The 17401-nt window shown below is 45.6% G+C and overlaps 1 protein-coding gene across 5 annotated transcripts in view; it reads right to left on the reverse strand.

Annotated features, from left to right (window-relative positions):
• Positions 1–2916: 2916 nt before the first annotated feature.
• GAPVD1 (GTPase activating protein and VPS9 domains 1) overlaps positions 2917–17401 on the reverse strand; it is a 29310-nt gene continuing 14825 nt past the window's right edge. For 3 of the 5 annotated variants that reach the window (XM_053996769.1, XM_053996768.1, XM_053996771.1), the window contains 17 exons: positions 16442–16615; positions 15985–16125; positions 15251–15385; positions 14572–14691; positions 14058–14135; positions 13551–13924; positions 12958–13045; positions 12501–12581; positions 11718–11840; positions 11131–11260; positions 10636–10745; positions 9856–10015; positions 9370–9557; positions 8484–8697; positions 7859–7931; positions 7282–7479; positions 2917–6594 (listed from right to left, as the gene is read on the reverse strand). In XM_053996769.1, coding sequence (XP_053852744.1) covers positions 6454–6594; positions 7282–7479; positions 7859–7931; positions 8484–8697; positions 9370–9557; positions 9856–10015; positions 10636–10745; positions 11131–11260; positions 11718–11840; positions 12501–12581; positions 12958–13045; positions 13551–13924; positions 14058–14135; positions 14572–14691; positions 15251–15385; positions 15985–16125; positions 16442–16615 — 2528 coding nt within the window. In that variant the 3' untranslated portion in view covers positions 2917–6453. Of the gene's footprint in view, positions 6595–7281; positions 7480–7858; positions 7932–8483; positions 8698–9137; positions 9244–9369; positions 9558–9855; positions 10016–10635; positions 10746–11130; positions 11261–11717; positions 11841–12500; positions 12582–12957; positions 13046–13550; positions 13925–14057; positions 14136–14571; positions 14692–15250; positions 15386–15984; positions 16126–16441; positions 16616–17401 lie in introns of those variants that run through there. The other 2 variants (XM_053996772.1, XM_053996773.1) reach the window with 2 other exon arrangements.

The following is a 17401-nucleotide window of genomic DNA, read 5'->3' on the forward strand; positions in this document are numbered from 1 at the left end:
CCCGCGGGGCCGAGGGGAGACCCGCCCTGGGCAGCCCCGGCCCCACCAGCCCCGAGCGGCCGCGGCTCCCGGGCCCGGTGACCACCGGCGCCGCTCTGTGCCAAAACCCTTCCGTTCACCAGACCTTCACTGGGCTTTTTTTTTTGTTTTAATTGTTTTCAAAACAGATTTCATGTGGTCCCAAAATGAGACCATGATTGTAAATTAAAGTGTAATTAGCCTTTACGCTTTTATATTCATTAACTCTTCTCTGTTAATGATGCAGAGGCTGGAGCACAAACCCAGCATTATGAAACCACATCCAGGAAATAAAATAGTGATTTAGATAATGGCCAGAATGTATTGCTGCTTACACATAATTAAACAAATGCTCAATTTACACTTGGAAACATGAATGAATGTTGATTAACCCCAGCCCAACGACTCTGCTGGCTCGGTGGCTCGGTGCAGTCTGCCGGCAGGGCTGGCAGTGCAGGGCAGGGCGGGCAGTGCCCGGTCCTAGAGTGCCCGCTCCCGCAGTGCCCGCTCCAGCAGTACCCACTCCCGCAGTGCCCCAGTCCCGCAGTGCCCAGTCCCGCAGTGCCCGCTCCCGCAGTGCCCCAGTCCCGCAGTGCCCGGCCCCGCAATGCCTGCTCCCGCAGTGCCCGCTCCCGCAGTGCCCCAGTCCCGCAGTGCCCAGTCCCGCAGTGCCCCAGTCCCGCAGTGCCCGGTCCCGCAGTGCCCGTTCCCGCAATGCCCGGCCCTGCAGTGCCCACTCCCGCAATGCCCACTCCCGCAATGCCCACTCCCGCAATGCCCGGCCCTGCAGTGCCCGTTCCCGCAGTGCCTGCTCCCGCAATGCCCGGCCCTGCAGTGCCCACTCCCGCAGTGCCCACTCCCACAATGCCCACTCCCGCAATGCCCGGCCCTGCAGTGCCCGCTCCCGCGGGGCCCCGCCGCCCTCCCGGCCCTGCCCGCCCAGGTGCCGCAGCGCAGCTGGAGCCGCGGCCCGGCTCCGGCTCTGCAGGCTGGTGCCAAAAGCCACCCCTGGCACACGGGTGACGCCGCCACACGGGCAGGGGACGCTGCCATGGCAGTGCCACCGCTGTCTCCCCACGGAGCAGCGGGGACAGCGGGACCCGGGGTGGCATCGCCCGAAGGTCGCCGTGCCGGGGCTGCCCGCCGCTCCCGCACAGGCTTTGTCTCCGGTCCCCCGCGCCTCCTGCCCTCCAAACGTGCCAGTTTCTATGGAGACATCGCCTCCTCCGCGCAGGAGGAGCCCGAGCCCCCTCGTGCTCTGCTCCTCCGCAGACCCGGGCGCCGGGGCCGGGGCAGCACGGCCGTGCCCGGCTCCAGAGCGGCTCTGGGAGTGCTGGGGACCCCCGGCAGGGACAAGAGGCGCCATCCCCCGCGGGCTCCTGTGCCTCATGAGCTGGGCCTGGGGACCAGGCTGAGGGCAGGGGTGGCCTGCTGGATCCAGGGCCGCGCCCAGTGCCACGCGGGGCTCTCTGGTGCTTCTGGTGAGGATGGCTGTCCTGCTGGTCACAGGGAAGCAGGAGCTGGGGACATCCCTGGGGCCCAGCAGAGCCATTCCCCACCTCGGCCTGGCTCCAGGCTGCCCATGGCAGGACGCGGCAGCTGGAGCATCCCCAGTGCTGCCCCCGAGCCCTCCCTGCCCCCTCACCTCGTGGTGTGTCCAGACCTCGGCTCCCAGGAACCGTTCATGGATCGCTGCCTCAACAGGCCATAATGGCTCCATCTCTCGGGGTCAATACGGGCGCCTTTGACACATGATAGACAATAATTGCTCTTTCTTAGAGACTTTTTAGTTCATGGATCATTGACCTGATGGGCTGTAACAGCTCCGACAGAGGCTGCACACCCCTGTGCTTAACCACCCTCAGGAGCAAGCAGCTCATGGGGCCACGTGGAACACGGTCTCTCCAAATCCACGCTCCCAGCGCAGGCTGCCAAGGGCCCTGGGGCCACTGGAAGCCCTTCTGGTAGCATGGCCATGGAGGAGAGGCCGTGTCAGGAGGCACAGGAGCCCAGGAGAAAAGGCCAGCACACCCCAGGATCCCTCCATACCATGGGACAGAACCGGGAGGCACAGGACCAGGTCACCTCCCAGGCTCTGCAGGCTGGAGATCCCCACTCTGACAGCAACTTCCAGGTATATGATTTAATGAAAGGCACAATAAGAAGTGAAACAATTAGAATTTCTGCCTCATTATCATGGTAATCTTATCAGTCGGATAATGAGGTATTAATGGAGATTTAATGTGCCTCTCATAACAGAATCCCTTGGAGAAAACACATAAGGAAATTGCTGTAAATCCACTTAATGATGGAAAGGTCCCCAAACACCATATTCCAGAGGATGAAAAATGCTGGATGCAAATGAGAGAGAATCAAGGTCAATAACGCTGCGGGGACCGAGCTCACGGCCCCGCCCGCCCCGCCCGCCCTGCCCAGCAGCGGCACCGGGTGGGTGCACGGCAGCTGAAGAAATCCTCCTGTCTCATCAGGAAAAATGAACGTTTCCTAAGAAGAAAGACGCCAAACATAATATTTTTGGACTTCACCATTCTCAACAAGGCACCAAGCAGCAGCCAGCAGAGGGACAGGCAGCGTCCTGCTGCAGGCAGAGCTATTTCTTTCCTCTCAAGCTACTAGAAGAGCCAAGCTGCAGATTCAAAATAATAACTGAAGAGCTCTGTGTTAAGCAGTCAGCGCAGTGGAGTTTCCTCTCACCTTTACTGGATTTTGGTTCTTTTTTGCCAAGGTCCCTTCCCTGTGTGGTGTGGGGATGGAGCAGAGCAGCAATGCCCAACACAAACCACACAGAGTTAGTGGGAAGCGCTCACACTTGCAGGGCCATCCCAGCACAACTGCTGATGGCACTGGAACAAGGCAGAAACGTCAAAGCCAGGCGGGTAAACTGCTCTCCTTTTAATCAGTTTTTACAGAATAATACATTAATAATCACGTTAAGAGACAAGATGGGGTTCCTGTATACAAGATTGTGCAAGCTCGTTAATTTAGATTTATAAAGGCTTTACCAAAGAGGAGAGGCAGTACAAAGCTTTTCAATAGAGGTAAAGCACAATTAAAAGGTACAGAACACACACTACTAACTCAGCAGAGGTTAATTCTCAAGTAGTACAGGCTCAGCCACGTCCCCAGCTGTACCCAGACCGAGCATCCTTCCCCCTCTGTCCCCACTGCCTCCTGCTGCTCCAGCTCTCCAGGCACACTGACTCACTCGTGCCAACACACAGCTCTGCTGCCAGCAGCTCTGCCCCCTCTCCTACCCCCTTCCCCCACCCCATTCCCATGGCAGTGAGTTCTCCAGTTCTGTGAGAATTTGGCTTAACAGAACAAGAACATTTTCAAGCAATACAAACCAACACTGTGCTCACCAGACTCACCCACAGGAAACAGCATCATGTTCGTGGCTTTTTTTTCCTGAAGTTTATGGCAGTTACATTCAGCATTTGGTAGTAAAAGGTCTTCAAAACAAAAACTTTTAAACTCAAATCCTTGATAGGCCAGACACATTCTGATTCTCCTTAAAGAGGACTTTAAAAAGGTCTAAAGAGAAATCTCACTTAGGAGCACAAAGGAATCTCCTAGAGATGAAACCCCCAGCCCTTTCCTTCCCCTCCTCCACCCAAAAAGGAAACCAGCACCTCTATTCCCAGGCACAGACATGCCATTGTTTAACGTGGCAGCTCCTCAGAATGTGCCAAGATGGGCACTGAGACAACGGCCAAGCCTGAAGCCCACACTGTGACCTGTTACCAAGGACCCTTCCCTGCTCCAATTTGCCCAAAATGTTCCATTCCTCCTCCAGTGGCTGAAGTAGTTTAATTCACAGAAAGCACCGGGATTACAGCAACAGGCCCGTGGCTGGCACCTTTTGGCAGCAGTTCTGGTACTTTTGGTCCTTTATGCAGTGTCTTTTCACCTTGGCTATTGCACATCAAACCTAACAACATCACTTCCTAGACACGGAATTTAGCATTTTAAAACAAAACATTACGGGACGCCGGGGAAAACAGTAAAAGGACATTGCAGGCAGGTTTTTAATTCTTTGGAAAGCCTAATTCTCTAACTACACCTATCAAGACTATATAAAGGACCTTCAGAGTAGGCTGGAAAAAAGAAGCAAAGGACCATCTTGCTACAAAAACTCTCAGCTCACCTGGGGCTCACTGAAACTCCTACTGGTTTTAAAATAACCAAGTAATATTAAAAAAAAAGACTCCAGTTCTTTTAAGTATTTTTCTATGCAGAGAAACCAAGTGATAAAAGCTGTGAAGGAAATGGTTCTTGCCCCTTCCATAAAGGAGAGTGAGCCTGAAAGTCCTGATGGCGCTGACCAAACCCTGTGAGCCAGGCCAGCACAGAGGGTGACCACCACCTCCTGTGTCCTTGTGCCTTCTTCAGGGATCCTACAAATACTCTCCTCAACCAACACCCAAACTGCAGAACTTTCACACATCAGTCTTAACACCTCGGATATTCAAGTAATAATCACCTATTACAGGACACTTCAATAGAAATTAATTTATATTGCTTTTTGATATGATCTGGCCATATCTTCAAGGGCATGTTTGTGCTTTGCTGCAGGGCTGTGCTTGCAATATTGAATTACATGTTCAGCACCAAAAACCCATCAAGGCTAAATAACCAGAATATTGCAATGCTACACAGACTGAGACACCGAGTAAGGCAGATCAGAAGAATTCTGTTTTGACTGAGTATTGCTCCTCCACACAATTGTGTCTCTATTAGAGGAGAAAGACTATAAAGAAAATGTTACCATCCCACCTTCTCACCTGTGATTATTTTGGCAAAACTGCTCGATTGAGTTATATCTGAGAGCCCTAAAAAGTAAGTTTCCTGATTATGCCTTGACAAGTAGCACAGCCAAATCAAGCACTCAATACTTTACATAAATTGCTCTAATTCCAATTGACCACATGATTTTCCCAAGTACTAGTTGCTTACAGGTTTTAATCATTAAAATGCACACACACACAAAACAAACCAATCGTGTTTTGAAAAGAATGTGAGAAAGATTTTGTTTTCTTTACGACACACAGACACCAAGTCTTACCACATCCCTCTGTCAGAAGTGCAATGAACACTCTGGAAAGAGCAAGAAGTAATACTGACATGGAAAAGTTCAGTGCTCGCTGTCCTTTTTCACTGTATTGAAGCTGAAAAAGAGCAGCGAGTGCTTATATACAGCCAACACCCACTGGCCATGCCCCAGAGCACTTCACTCATGAAAAACCCATGTGGGGTTGTGCATAAAAACCTCTTGAAATTGATAACTGTCAGTTTAAGGGGAAGGCGGGGTGAGAAATCTATAAAACACCCTGAACTGATGTCATGATATGTTTCATAAAGAACAGTGTTATATTATTTTAAAATATCTTTTATGAACAGTAAAACTTGCACTGCTGCATAGCAGACAACACGAAGAACATTTAGTAAAAACATTCACTGAACCCCCTGGCATATGTATTTAATGTCACTAATCAAAATATATATTACAGCCCAAGGTTCTGTTAAGGATCTCTGTTTGGGGTTTGTACAGTATACACAATAGCTCAGAAAAAAATATTACAGTAAGGTATTTTATTTCTCCTTTTTATATTAGACTTTTCTATTGTAACTTACAGTCCCTCTCCTCTATATATCCAAACCTCTGTAACACCCTAATGCCCTAGCCAAGAAGTGTTCAGCTAGCTAATAAGCACTATTATAAATTCCAGTTTTAGAAATTTCAGTAATTACATCTTTAATAAATAGTTCAGTTTGCCCTTTTTAAATCTTAGCCTTTTGAGGAAATCCTTTTGTCACCAAAACATGGTAGGTCACAACCTGTTAGAGGTCAGAGAGGCTTCTGCTTGTTTATTCAAAGGATAGTAAGTCCAAAGATACTTGCAATGCATTAAATATAGTTATATAATATTTACACTGTCCTCTCAGATTTTAGATTTAGGTGCAATATAACCAATAACTGATGTCAGCTACTACAAACTTTCAGTGTGGCTGGTGTTTTCTTAATAAAAGGTGTACTCAACTAGAAAGTTTACTACATGGCTGCCCTGTTTCCTCTTGTTTCAGTTTTCTGTTAGAAATTAAATGAAGTGAATTATTCATGTGAATTCAGGAAAAGGGGTGGTGGAGAAAGCATGAAGAATTTTCTGAAGGTTTTGAGATTCCAAAATACCTGAAAACTGTGGTCCCTTTTGAAGTGCCAGTATCTAGAGGGGAGAAAAACGCAACCCAAAGAGAAGAGGAAAATCTGTTAAATTAATTAGATTAGTAAAGGTGTGGTTTAAAATGCCTCAATTCTGTACAGTATTTTACAAGGAAAGTCTTTTCTTCAGCTTTTGCAGCTGTTGTACATTCTTAGAAACTCCTCTCCTGCTCAGTCTGCCTGTGCTGTGCGAACTACTTGCGATCATCGATAGTTTTGATGAACTCCACGGCTGCCGTGAACTGCATCCACCAGTACGACTCCTCTCCAGACAAACAGTTGGCATAGAAACTGCTGATGTACTGCACAGTGGACAGCAGGCAAGGGGGGTTTGCCTGGGGTGGGAGAAGAGACATACAGCTTGTTTGCAAAGCCCAACATCAACAAACACCGCCAGATACAGAACAGAAACACAATTCCCTTTGTGCAGTGATCCTCATCCTACAGAGTACAGAACCTGCCTGCAGGGTAGGGACTGTTTATCCTCACCAGCCCCACTTCACACACTCAGAAGGCATCAGGTTTGATGAAAGGAACATTTTTCCAACAAGGAAAAATGACTAACAGGCCAGGAGAAAGGAGGGGAACTGCCACAATCTGTGAAGGTCATCAGGACCTCAACACATGAGGGCCTGTTGTTTCAGCATCTTACACGTCAGACCATTCTCCACTCATGTCAAGAAAGACCAGCAACACAACCCAAGTCAGTCCTGGTCTAGATCTTGGTCCTGAGGACAGCATGAAGCAGGCACAGATGACAGATGCTGGTGGACATACCTCAGACAAACTCTACTCCACACACAGCATCTGCACCCCAATTTCCTTGGTTCCAAAAATTTGCTTGCATTCAACAACCATAACTCTGACCACATTTCTGACATTCCTACTCAAACCCTGCTGAGTCAGATCTGGGTTTGAGCCTGGCCAGCTCCCCATGACCCACAGGCATTCTCTCTCCTCCTAAATTTGCCTATTTATTACAGGAATTAACTGGGCTTTGTGATCTCTGCAAAAGAACTCACCTTTATGAGAACGAAGACCAGAACAGGAACAAAATCATCAGCCCCAGGTACCGAATCCTCGTTGGCCAGACTGAGCAGGTTCATGATGGTGGAGCACATCCTCAGGATACACTGCACCTTGTCCCGGGGGGTTTTGTAAGCGCTTATCGTGCGGATCTCGGACTGCGCCGACGGCCACGGCGCCTCCCGCAGATACACCTGGGGAAAGCCAACCACTCCTCGTTGGCCTCCACTGCTGTGGAGCAGAGCAGCTCAAGTACCAGAGGCCCACAGGTATTTGGGGAAATGGGAAGTGTTAAGGCAAGGTGAATTCAAACTGAAAGAGGGGAGATTTAAGTTACATACATGGAAGAAATTCTTCCCTGTGAGGATGGTGAGGCCCTGGCACAGGTTGCCCAGAGAAGCTGTGGCTGGGTACAGCCACAGCATGGGTACAGTGTATTTTCCTGAAGGATATTTCAGCTGTCACAGGCAGCAAAGCAACCCTTCTAAGTGTAAAACAGAACAATCCTCTCCCCATCCCCATCCCAGTCCAAACCCCAACACACATACAGAAGGAAAGGAAAAGAGTTGTTACCTCAGGTATCTGAAGTGCCTTGTGGTTTGCAGTCACTACTTTGGACAACCTCTGTATGTGCTCGTGAAGGACCCTGAAACACAGAAAACGAGAGAGAAAAGTAAGCAGCAGCCAGCCAGCTGAGGAAACTTGCTTCATGTTTGATAGGACAAGAAAGATCTTCAGGAATGTGGCCCTAGAGATGATGGACACCAGGTCAGTGAAGATGCAGAGGATTGTTCTGTGCAGCCAAGAACAACCACACGTCCTCTAGAGCATCCCAACAGCATCTGTTCTAAACCACAGGATCCCCAAATGCATGGAAAATACTGAGTGAAACCAGAAAATGGACCAGGTCCAGTCCTGAACCAGGTTTTGATCATTCTCTCAGCACACACACTTGCAGACCTGACAGTCTGTACCCCGAATGATCACACTTACAACTTTTTTTTTCTGTTCTAGCAGTTAGTTGCAAACACATTTGCACATGATGCTAAAGCCCTTCCTCGTTCTTTTACAAAATGTTCTGAACGAAAACATGAATTTGTGTGGCTGACTCAGACAAGTCTGTGGCACGAGGGCTGCACAGCTTCCGCTGCACCAACTGCAAAAGTGAAAACAAGTCCTTTGAATTCCATTAACTTACTGGTCACGCAAAATATCTCCATCCTGATTCGGGTAGAAGGCGAGTTTGAAAATGCGATTCATCACACTGCGCTCTATGGCTAATTGTGCATCCTGGAGCTGCTCCTCACTGGCATTCTGCCAGATGGCATCCTGAGCCATAGCCCCGTACAGGAACTGCAGAAAATCCTCTACTTGGGCTGTTTTATCATCTGCTGCCGTGAGTTTCTGGAAATCTGACAAAAAGGAGGAAGAGAAAGAACATTCTCCTAAGTAAAAAAATATTATTTCTGATGGGTTTTTCAGGCACATTTAATGTGCAGCACTATATGCTCCAGGAGCAAGAACTGACTCCAAATTCCATATGTGCTTCATTGAGTCAGATATGTGCACAGAGAACACAGAGCCAGTTTGGTATAAGGGGCTGTTTTGAGTTTCCTGGTGCCACTGTCTCTTATGCTGTGATATTTTTGAATCTTTGATTTACTTGATTCACACTATTACTATCCCCCATATCTTCAAGGTGCAGCCATAGGTTCTGGATTAAGAACTGAATGCTGCAATTTAATTTATCATGTATCGGTAGATATAAAACAATTAATAGTATTCATGCTTCTGCCATGGGGCAGATAATGTGATTTAGCATAACTTTTTTGGCCAAGTAAGGTCAAATTACCTTCATTCTCTCAGCCCATGAAAAATGCAGACAATTACCATAGCTTAGCTGCCACAACATACTGTAAAGTCACAGTAATCTGTCTGTTCAGCCATTAATTCACCATCTGAAATTAAAATCATTCTAGGAATCTACTCCTCAGATCAAAAGACATATTTTAAAACATTAACCCAAGTCAGTATCTAAATACAGAGTAGAGGAATATAAAAACTTTGGTCTGCATTAATCTTACCTTGAATGAACTCCCTTATTTTCTTTTCCTTGCTCTCCAGCAGTAACCTCACACAGACTGTAGTGAAGTATCTGTTGGCCACCTCTTTATCTCTCAGGACTCTCTGCAAGAGCCTCTCCAGGTGCGCCTGTGTCGTCTGCAGGCCTTGGCGACAGCGCGTTAAATAAGCGATATATGGAGCTCTTTTCCTAAAGCAAAGAGCTCCACATCAGATTCACAAAAAAGACAGAGGCTAACAGATTTACAAACTGCTGAGTCGTGGTGCAAAGGATTCTTCCACTTGTTGCTTTTAAAACAAAACAATGCCTGAATTCGGAAGTTTGCCTCACACGGGTGAGACAATTGCATCCTTTTGTGGGAGAAGCAGAGATGCAATAACCTGGTTTGGTAAAGTACAATTTAAACCAAAAGGGAACTTCCCAATGTGCTGGTGAATAAAGACAGGAATCTGGGAGCCTGCTGCTGCTGAGGCACTGGACAAGGTACCTGTAGTCCTCTGCGATGGAGGCCAGCAGCTTGCGGCAGGTGCGGTTGTCGAAGCGGCTCACGCAGCGCATCGTCTCCTGCAGCTGTGCCATCAGGTTCTTGTCCTGCAGGTTGATGGCTTCAGCCAGCTGAACTTTCAAGAAGCACACAATTTCGTTATCTAATAAAGAACAAAGGAAAAATATTAAGGAAAAGAAACACAGGCATGATGAAAATAAACTGTCTTTGAATATGGGAAACACATTCATGGTCTAAACCAAAACTTCTGTACATTAGGGAATAAATGCTATTTTAGAACAATTTAATAAGCCTCTTTGAATTTTCCAGCTATCAGAGGATAAGCTTCCATATCACTATCTTATCTAGTATTTAGAACCATTCTGAAATGGGAAGAGGACCACATAAGGTGACATATTCACCTGTCTGCAAATAAACCCAGAGTGAATGAAAGGATACAACACAACACATTTATACTAAGTCAACATAAAGACCCAGTAAATCATTGAAGTGGCACAACTCCCAACAGCACATGTATTTTCAGAGTCTATTCTATAGCTCCAGGCTCTACCTGCACTGTATCTGTGATACTTCATTACAAAAAAATCTTAGAGCGGGCTGAGATGGCAGTTTGTCTGTGGAGTAAGAATGAAAACATTCTGGGGGCAAAAAGCAGCTTGTGCCCTCAATATTTATGGCAAAGAGAAGGGACCATAAATGGTGCAGCACAAGTGCCATTACATGGGGACAAGGAGAGACACACACAATGCAAAGAGCCTGTACCTTCAGGGTCTGTGTGGTCTGGGAGACCATTCCTTGTTGAATGTGTCAGCATCGGGAGGGCAACAGAATCTGCTGAACAAAGAGCCAATCTCAATTTCTTCTTTGCATCCCTTAAAGAGGAAAAATAGTTTCTTAACACAGTTGATGAGAGGTCTGCTTCTTCAATAAGAAGTCTTTACTTCCTTTTTTATTTAATACTGCCTAGAAGTTATTTAACATCATTTTAATATACAACATTGTTAAGACTTCAGAATATCAGTTCTTTTGATACAGCATGATTTTCAAAGGGATTTTCTTAAACACTGAATTGCTCTGTCCTCTCTGGTAACAACACCCTCCCTCATCAGTGGAAATATGACAGTTTGAGATACTTAAAACTAAAAGCACATACAAGTTTACAATGAATCTATATTAAGATTCTTGTGGGAACCAGTCACACAGCTTCAGCTTTTAATTCTACTTTGTGGGTAAGATGAAACCTGCAAATGTATTTACCTATAGGAGAAAGCAGAACCTTGTGGCTGTGCTACTTGACTTGCAGAGTCTGGGAGGTCGTCTGCAGACATGTTCTGCAAAGCCTCGTCCCGTGGGGAGTCGTGCATGCTCTCACCATCCCCAATTGCCTCTGTGGAAACAAAGAACACGTTACACCTCAAGAGAGGAATCAGAAGAAGAAACCAGATTAATTTTCTGCTTGTTATTCTAAGGTCAGGGAGGGAATGGAGACAGCAAATAAACCAGCTTGTTCTGGATATATGAAAAAATGCACATTAAAACATATAATCCAGAAGCTCCTAAGAAGAAATTGCAAAAGTTTTGGAAGGCACTTCTTCAGTGTCATTTAAAAGAAAACAAAAAACTGGTAGGAGATGTTCTATCAACATCCAGCTCCCTCAATGGCAATACGAAAGAGCTGTCCTTGGGAATACTGATTTAATCCCCAGCCTCTGAGGGACTGTCCCACAGATTATTTGACAAAACATTCCTTGTTCAGAGCTCACACTGGTCCAGAATACCAAAGTGTTTTTATCTTTAAGGAGCAGAAACTATGTAGGTGGTGATTACAAAAGCCAGATTCTCACCTGCACTGTCGTAGTTCACGATGGCTCCTTCACTGGGACTTGTTCTCTTGATTGCATTCCTGTATTTGTCCAGAATGTCCTCAGCAGCTTGTGCCTGTGCACTGAGCCTTGGGCTGGGATCATCTGAAAGGACCATAAAAAACAACAGGAGTTACCCTGGTGCTGGGCTAACTGAAAGCAAATACAAAAACTTAAGCCTACACATTTGGACTCTGTTTTCAGCCAGATGAAACAAAGAGGTGCTTGTGTCCTGTGCAGCCCAAATTCAAATGCATTAATAAATTCTGAAGCAAATCAGAAAACAAACAGTGCAATCAAAGTGAACAAATGAAGTCAGATCCTGAGCAGATCCTCAGCACATTTATACTGCACACACAAATGGTCCTTGGGTATTTGAAGACTTCAAGAAAGGATCAGGCAAACAGAAAACGAAACACCCAGGGTTTCAAGCCATGTTTAATTTAACACTTAAGTAACTATTACAGGACTGTGTGTAGAGCTATCCTTACAGCTCAGCTGTGACAAGGACAGGAGCTCTATAATGAGGGCAGAGGAAAAGCGAGGACTTGAGTTGAGAATCCACTACATGCACAGACAGACATGTGACAACTTAAAAACAGCCTTCAAGTGAGGAAATCTTTATCCATTTTCTTATTCAAAATGTCAGTTCTGAACACGAACTACAACAGCATGTGCCTGTCTGTCAATAGCTACCTGGTGGGCACTCTGGAGCTCCAGGAGGTACACTCAGAGAAAATTACTATGATGATGTTATTCACATACCTTGAAGCGTTGCATATCTGTCAGGCACCATGTCATCTTTGTCTTTTTCTTGTTTTTCTTTCTTCCTAAATGGAATAGGAGCTGGAAATGCAAGGTACCTCATCAAAGACTACTCTGAGATAATGGCCAAATAACAGAAACTTTAAGGAAGGGGCTAATGCAGAAAATTTTCATCAAATCAACTTCCATAAAAGCATAAGCTTATCCATGGGGTAGAGCAGAACTGTACTGTCATCACCTACAGCCAGCTCTACCTTTAACAGACATGAGGTCAGGCAGAACAGTTTTGCCTTCCAGGTACAGCACACTCTAGGGAGCTACTAGCCAAGGGAGTCAGGTAGCTTCCCATTTTTATTTACATATTTATTTATATTTTAACCATAAAGGTGACTAAAGAGATAATAAAGGCAGTGTGAACTCTGACTGAAGCACCAAACCCAGAGAGACATGATCCTACCTTTGGGCATGGCAGAGGCAAAGCGTTTCCTCCACCAGGGCTTGTTCCTGTCAGACTTCTCATCATCACTGTCTTTCCGTTCCTCAATCTGCAGAGGGGCAGAGTCTACATTTGAGCATTTACCAAATCAAGTGTAAAGAGAAAATTTCTCCTTCACATCAGATTTTGCTACACTGACTGTAAAAACAGAACTACAGCAGAGCACAAAGAGCAAACTAAGTCAGAAGTATCTCTCCTAAAGAAGACATCCTGCAAATGCAAACCCACAGCCACAAAGAACCCTAGATTTCACTTATATCTCTTGTAAAGAAAATTAATTTTCAGGCTGCTGCAGCAATTTAACACTACAATGAATCTGTTTCTGAAGTACCCCAGTAAACCTCATCCAGTAAATTTAAGAAAATCCAGATCCATTTAAGCCACTCTGAACATCTGCACCTTTATCTTATAAAACATTATTGGCCAGTGTTTAAAGGATAACAAAAGTGTGTTGTAATTCCTTAGCTAGACATTTAATCCCAACTTTCTGGCATTACATGCGTTGCTAAAGTGGGCATGAGAGACAAAAATAAAATGATAAATAGAAGCCTCACCTCTCCCCTGGAGGAGTCCTTGCTGGGAGATGAAGATGACGACTGAGAGGCGGCCGCCAGCACCGCTGCCCCGCTGCTGCTGGAGGCCATGGGCAGCTCCCTGTCCTCATTCCCAGCACGTCTGTTCCACCCAGGATCACTCATGGGCCTCCGGACTGAGGACACGATGTCTGAGCTCCTGCTGCGGACCAGCCTCTCCGGGTAGGAATGTCTCTGCTTGAAGGCTTCCAGGTCTGCCGGGACCAAGGCGTGGGAGCCGAAGTTTGGCAATCGGGCCTCGTTACCTCCCACGGCTCCTTCCAGGATGGGTGGATCTGGAGGTGGATGAGAGGGTCTTGCATAGTGCACTTTAGGCCTTACTACAGCTGATACACCTGTGGTCACAAGCAGAAAAGAAGGCACACACATTTATTTTAATATTATTCCAAATTACCTGATTACCTGGTACTAACATAGAAGCATTGAAAATGCCTATTTTTAAAACAAAGCTTAATCTTTATAACTCACCCTCATTTGAGGACAGAGGGTCAAACAATGCAAGCAAAGAATCTGTCTGAGAAGGAGGAGATGTCAACTGACTGGCTCCTGAAATAGAGAAAGAACAAAGTTAGTGCCATACCAAAAGTGCCTCCAACACGAGAGACACTGGAAAAACAGACTTCAGCAACAAAAGTTTACAAAACTTATACTGCAAAGTATTTGTAAAGATATTCCTGTATGGAAAGATCTCTGTAGTACCTTGAAATGATCAAAGAGTTACATCACAAAAAATGGGGAGTTCTTGAGGAGCAGCCCAGTTCCAAATCAAAGGAGGACAGTCAATGTAATCAAACTGAATTAGGGATCTTAGCTCTAGTACTGCAAAGCACTGGAGCCTCTTTGCCAAACAAATACAGTACTGGCAAATAAGGAAAATATTAAGCTTAGTCACTAGCACTTTGAAATTGGGGAGAAATTGTAAAATTTAAGGATTCCATAAATGTCACTTGTTTTTATCAGAGATTCCAGATAAGTAACTTACCATGGGCTGTTTCCTCCATGTCAGGACTTGTTACAGAATCTTTTCCCCCAAAGTCAGAGCTACATTCAGACCTGAGATCCTCAATCTTGTTAGGAATATCTTCAGATGTTGCACTAATACCTTACACATAACAAAAGAAGCATCTGTAATAGCCTTTCAAAGAGCAAGGAAGCAAAATCCTGAGGATGTTAAAGTGTTTGGTGGACAGTGAGTAATCAAGTTCCAACTCACAGTAGCACCTACAGACACTACAAATTTCTATACTCATAAAATCACAGTTTATTTTTGCTCTACATCTTCAAAAGTGTAACCATAGCCATGAATACACCCTGACAAGAGGCATTAGAAAGACACTCCACTCTTACATACTTTGCAGAAAATGAAGAACTAGAGCTATGATTTATTTAAATAAAACAAACTGTGTTAAATGCAAGAAAGTCTGGAGTTTCTTCCAAAGCAACACTCCTCAGCTAACCACTGCTATTGCAGCACAGGACATCCACCTCTCTGCTGCCTTTTTTATTTCTTCTGTTAGGTGAACAAAGAATCACAGCTTTGAAAATTCCAGGAGGAGTGCAGGAAATTGTTTTATGAGTGATGTATCAATAAAGCACGTGCAGTGAAGTGAGTGCTGGCCATGCTGTGATGGAGCAGCACTGGCAGAGAGAGTTGCACACACCTGACACAACGCTCAGGCCGGGGGTGCTGGGCCGAGAGCTGACCTCCCTCACATCTGTGTCATCAGACGTGCTTCCCAGCCCAGAGCAGCTCTCCAGCTCTTGGAGTCTTTCCTCCTGTTTTAAATCTGGAGCTTCTACAAAAGGGAGACAATGGACAGTAGAGAGAGAAAGTATAATTACTCAATGCCATGCTCCCTAAACATTCACAAGCAGAAGGAAGGGGTCAGGGGTGATTTAGTGTATCAAGTTTTAAGGGAACTCAGCCACCTCAGCAAGAGTTTTCTTATATCCTTTGGTACAGAAGGCAGGACTCTGCACAGACAGCAATGCTCTGTCTGCACAGGCATGCTAAGGAGTGTTTACTGTTTTAAATGTTGTATGTCTTAGACAACAGGATACAGTCACATCTTCACTAACCAAAGTAAACCGTGGTCCTGGATAGTGCCTACCACAGGGAAGGAACACAAACACAAGTTTGCTTTGAAAACCCTTCTCTTCCCTTTCAAACCTTAAGAATTTCTTAAGTAACAGAAGTCTCTCCTAATGCTTTCCATCTTCTTTCTGCCTAGGAGCATTTTGTCCTTTTAATCCTGGAAGCATTCACAAAAACTAACTTAAGCCTAGGACAGTAATTTCTTGAAGAAAGAGGAAGAGGCTGTTGTTTTGCATTCTATGCCTCTGGAAGAGTCTTAGAATCATGCTAAAGAAATACGCAAAACTGCCCGATTCTGACCTGAATCACTTGGTAATACTTCCACACTCCACGCCTCACTTGTGGTTTCTGATATGGTTGAACCTGTGCAGGGATCAAGCAACACGGATCCTGAACCTGGCAAACACAGCAAGCTGCCTAGCATGTTCTCTGCAGCTGCACCTGCAAAAGTAAAGCCGGAGCGTATGGCTAGAGCTGGGCTTGGGGAGTCAGCTCTAGAGAGAAAAGTCAGAACACATCTTAAGTGTCCCTGATAAAGCAATCAGGAAACACAACGTTGAAAAGAAATGAGTAACTAAGTACAGTCCAGGTCATGCACACAAAAATCCTCCTAGAGCAAATCTCCAGTTGAATCCGTGGAAATGCCCCTGTTGAGGAAGGGAGGAGGAGGAGGAGGAGGAGGAGGAGGAGGAGGAGGAGGGCTCTGCAGCCTCAGGTTCCAGAGCAGCACAGCTCCTACCCAGAGCACAGCCGTTACCTGCGATTTCCTGCAGCCGGTCCTCGTCGATGTTGGGGTCGAAGTCACTTCCCAAGACATCTGTGCTCCAGGTTTCACTCACAGTTTCTGAAATATCTCTGTCATCAGTCAAACCCATCATGTCACGGATTTCAAACTTACGGAGCTTGTCATCCAGGTTATCCTGAGTTGTAGCTGTGGAAAAAGAAACAGTTCTTGATTTTCTGAAAGGCTTCTCCAATTATTTCAGATTGAAAGCCTGTAAGAGCACATTAGAAAAAAAATCCCAAACAAACAGGCCCCTAATTCTGTCAGGTAAGGCAGTGGTTTAAAGGAAGGCCTGTAAAGCACTATTACACTGTTCAGGAAATGCTGCCTGAAAAAAACATTTGAGACATAAGAAGAAAAATCTGGAAGTACACATGGTAATCTATCAACTAAATTGACAGAAAAAATAAATGAAAGGTAGTGCTACAAAGACACTGATACAATTTCTGTAGAGGAATAGGATCACAGAAAACCTGAGGTTTCCAGGGATCATTCCAGCCCAAACTCCCTGCCCTGGTCAAGGACACCAGGTTGCTCATGATCATGTCCAGTCATATTTTGAGCATCTCTAGGCTGGAGACATCACAACCTCTAGGCAACCTGTTCAGTGTTTGACAAATGGACATTAAACAGAAAATTATCCAGGTACTTCCAGACTACTCCAATCCAGATCACTCTATTCCTGAAGGGAAGAGCTTGATATCAAGCAAAACTTTACAGTTTCCTATAAAGGACTTAAGTCTCAAAATTCCAGGTGATTTCCTTTTCCTAACAACAGACTACAAAGAATATTTCTTGGTGGGGGGAAAACCACCAAACCAAACCAAAACCACCAATAAATACAAGAGCGATTGCACAAGGAAAACATCTACTTTTTTTTTCCTTGAATTCGTCAAATTTGCAACCTCTTTCCACAAAGACTTTGGCTTTAGC

The sequence above is a fragment of the Vidua macroura genome, chromosome 21, assembly GCF_024509145.1.
Source record: "Vidua macroura isolate BioBank_ID:100142 chromosome 21, ASM2450914v1, whole genome shotgun sequence".
In the NCBI taxonomy this organism is placed as follows: domain Eukaryota; kingdom Metazoa; phylum Chordata; class Aves; order Passeriformes; family Viduidae; genus Vidua; species Vidua macroura.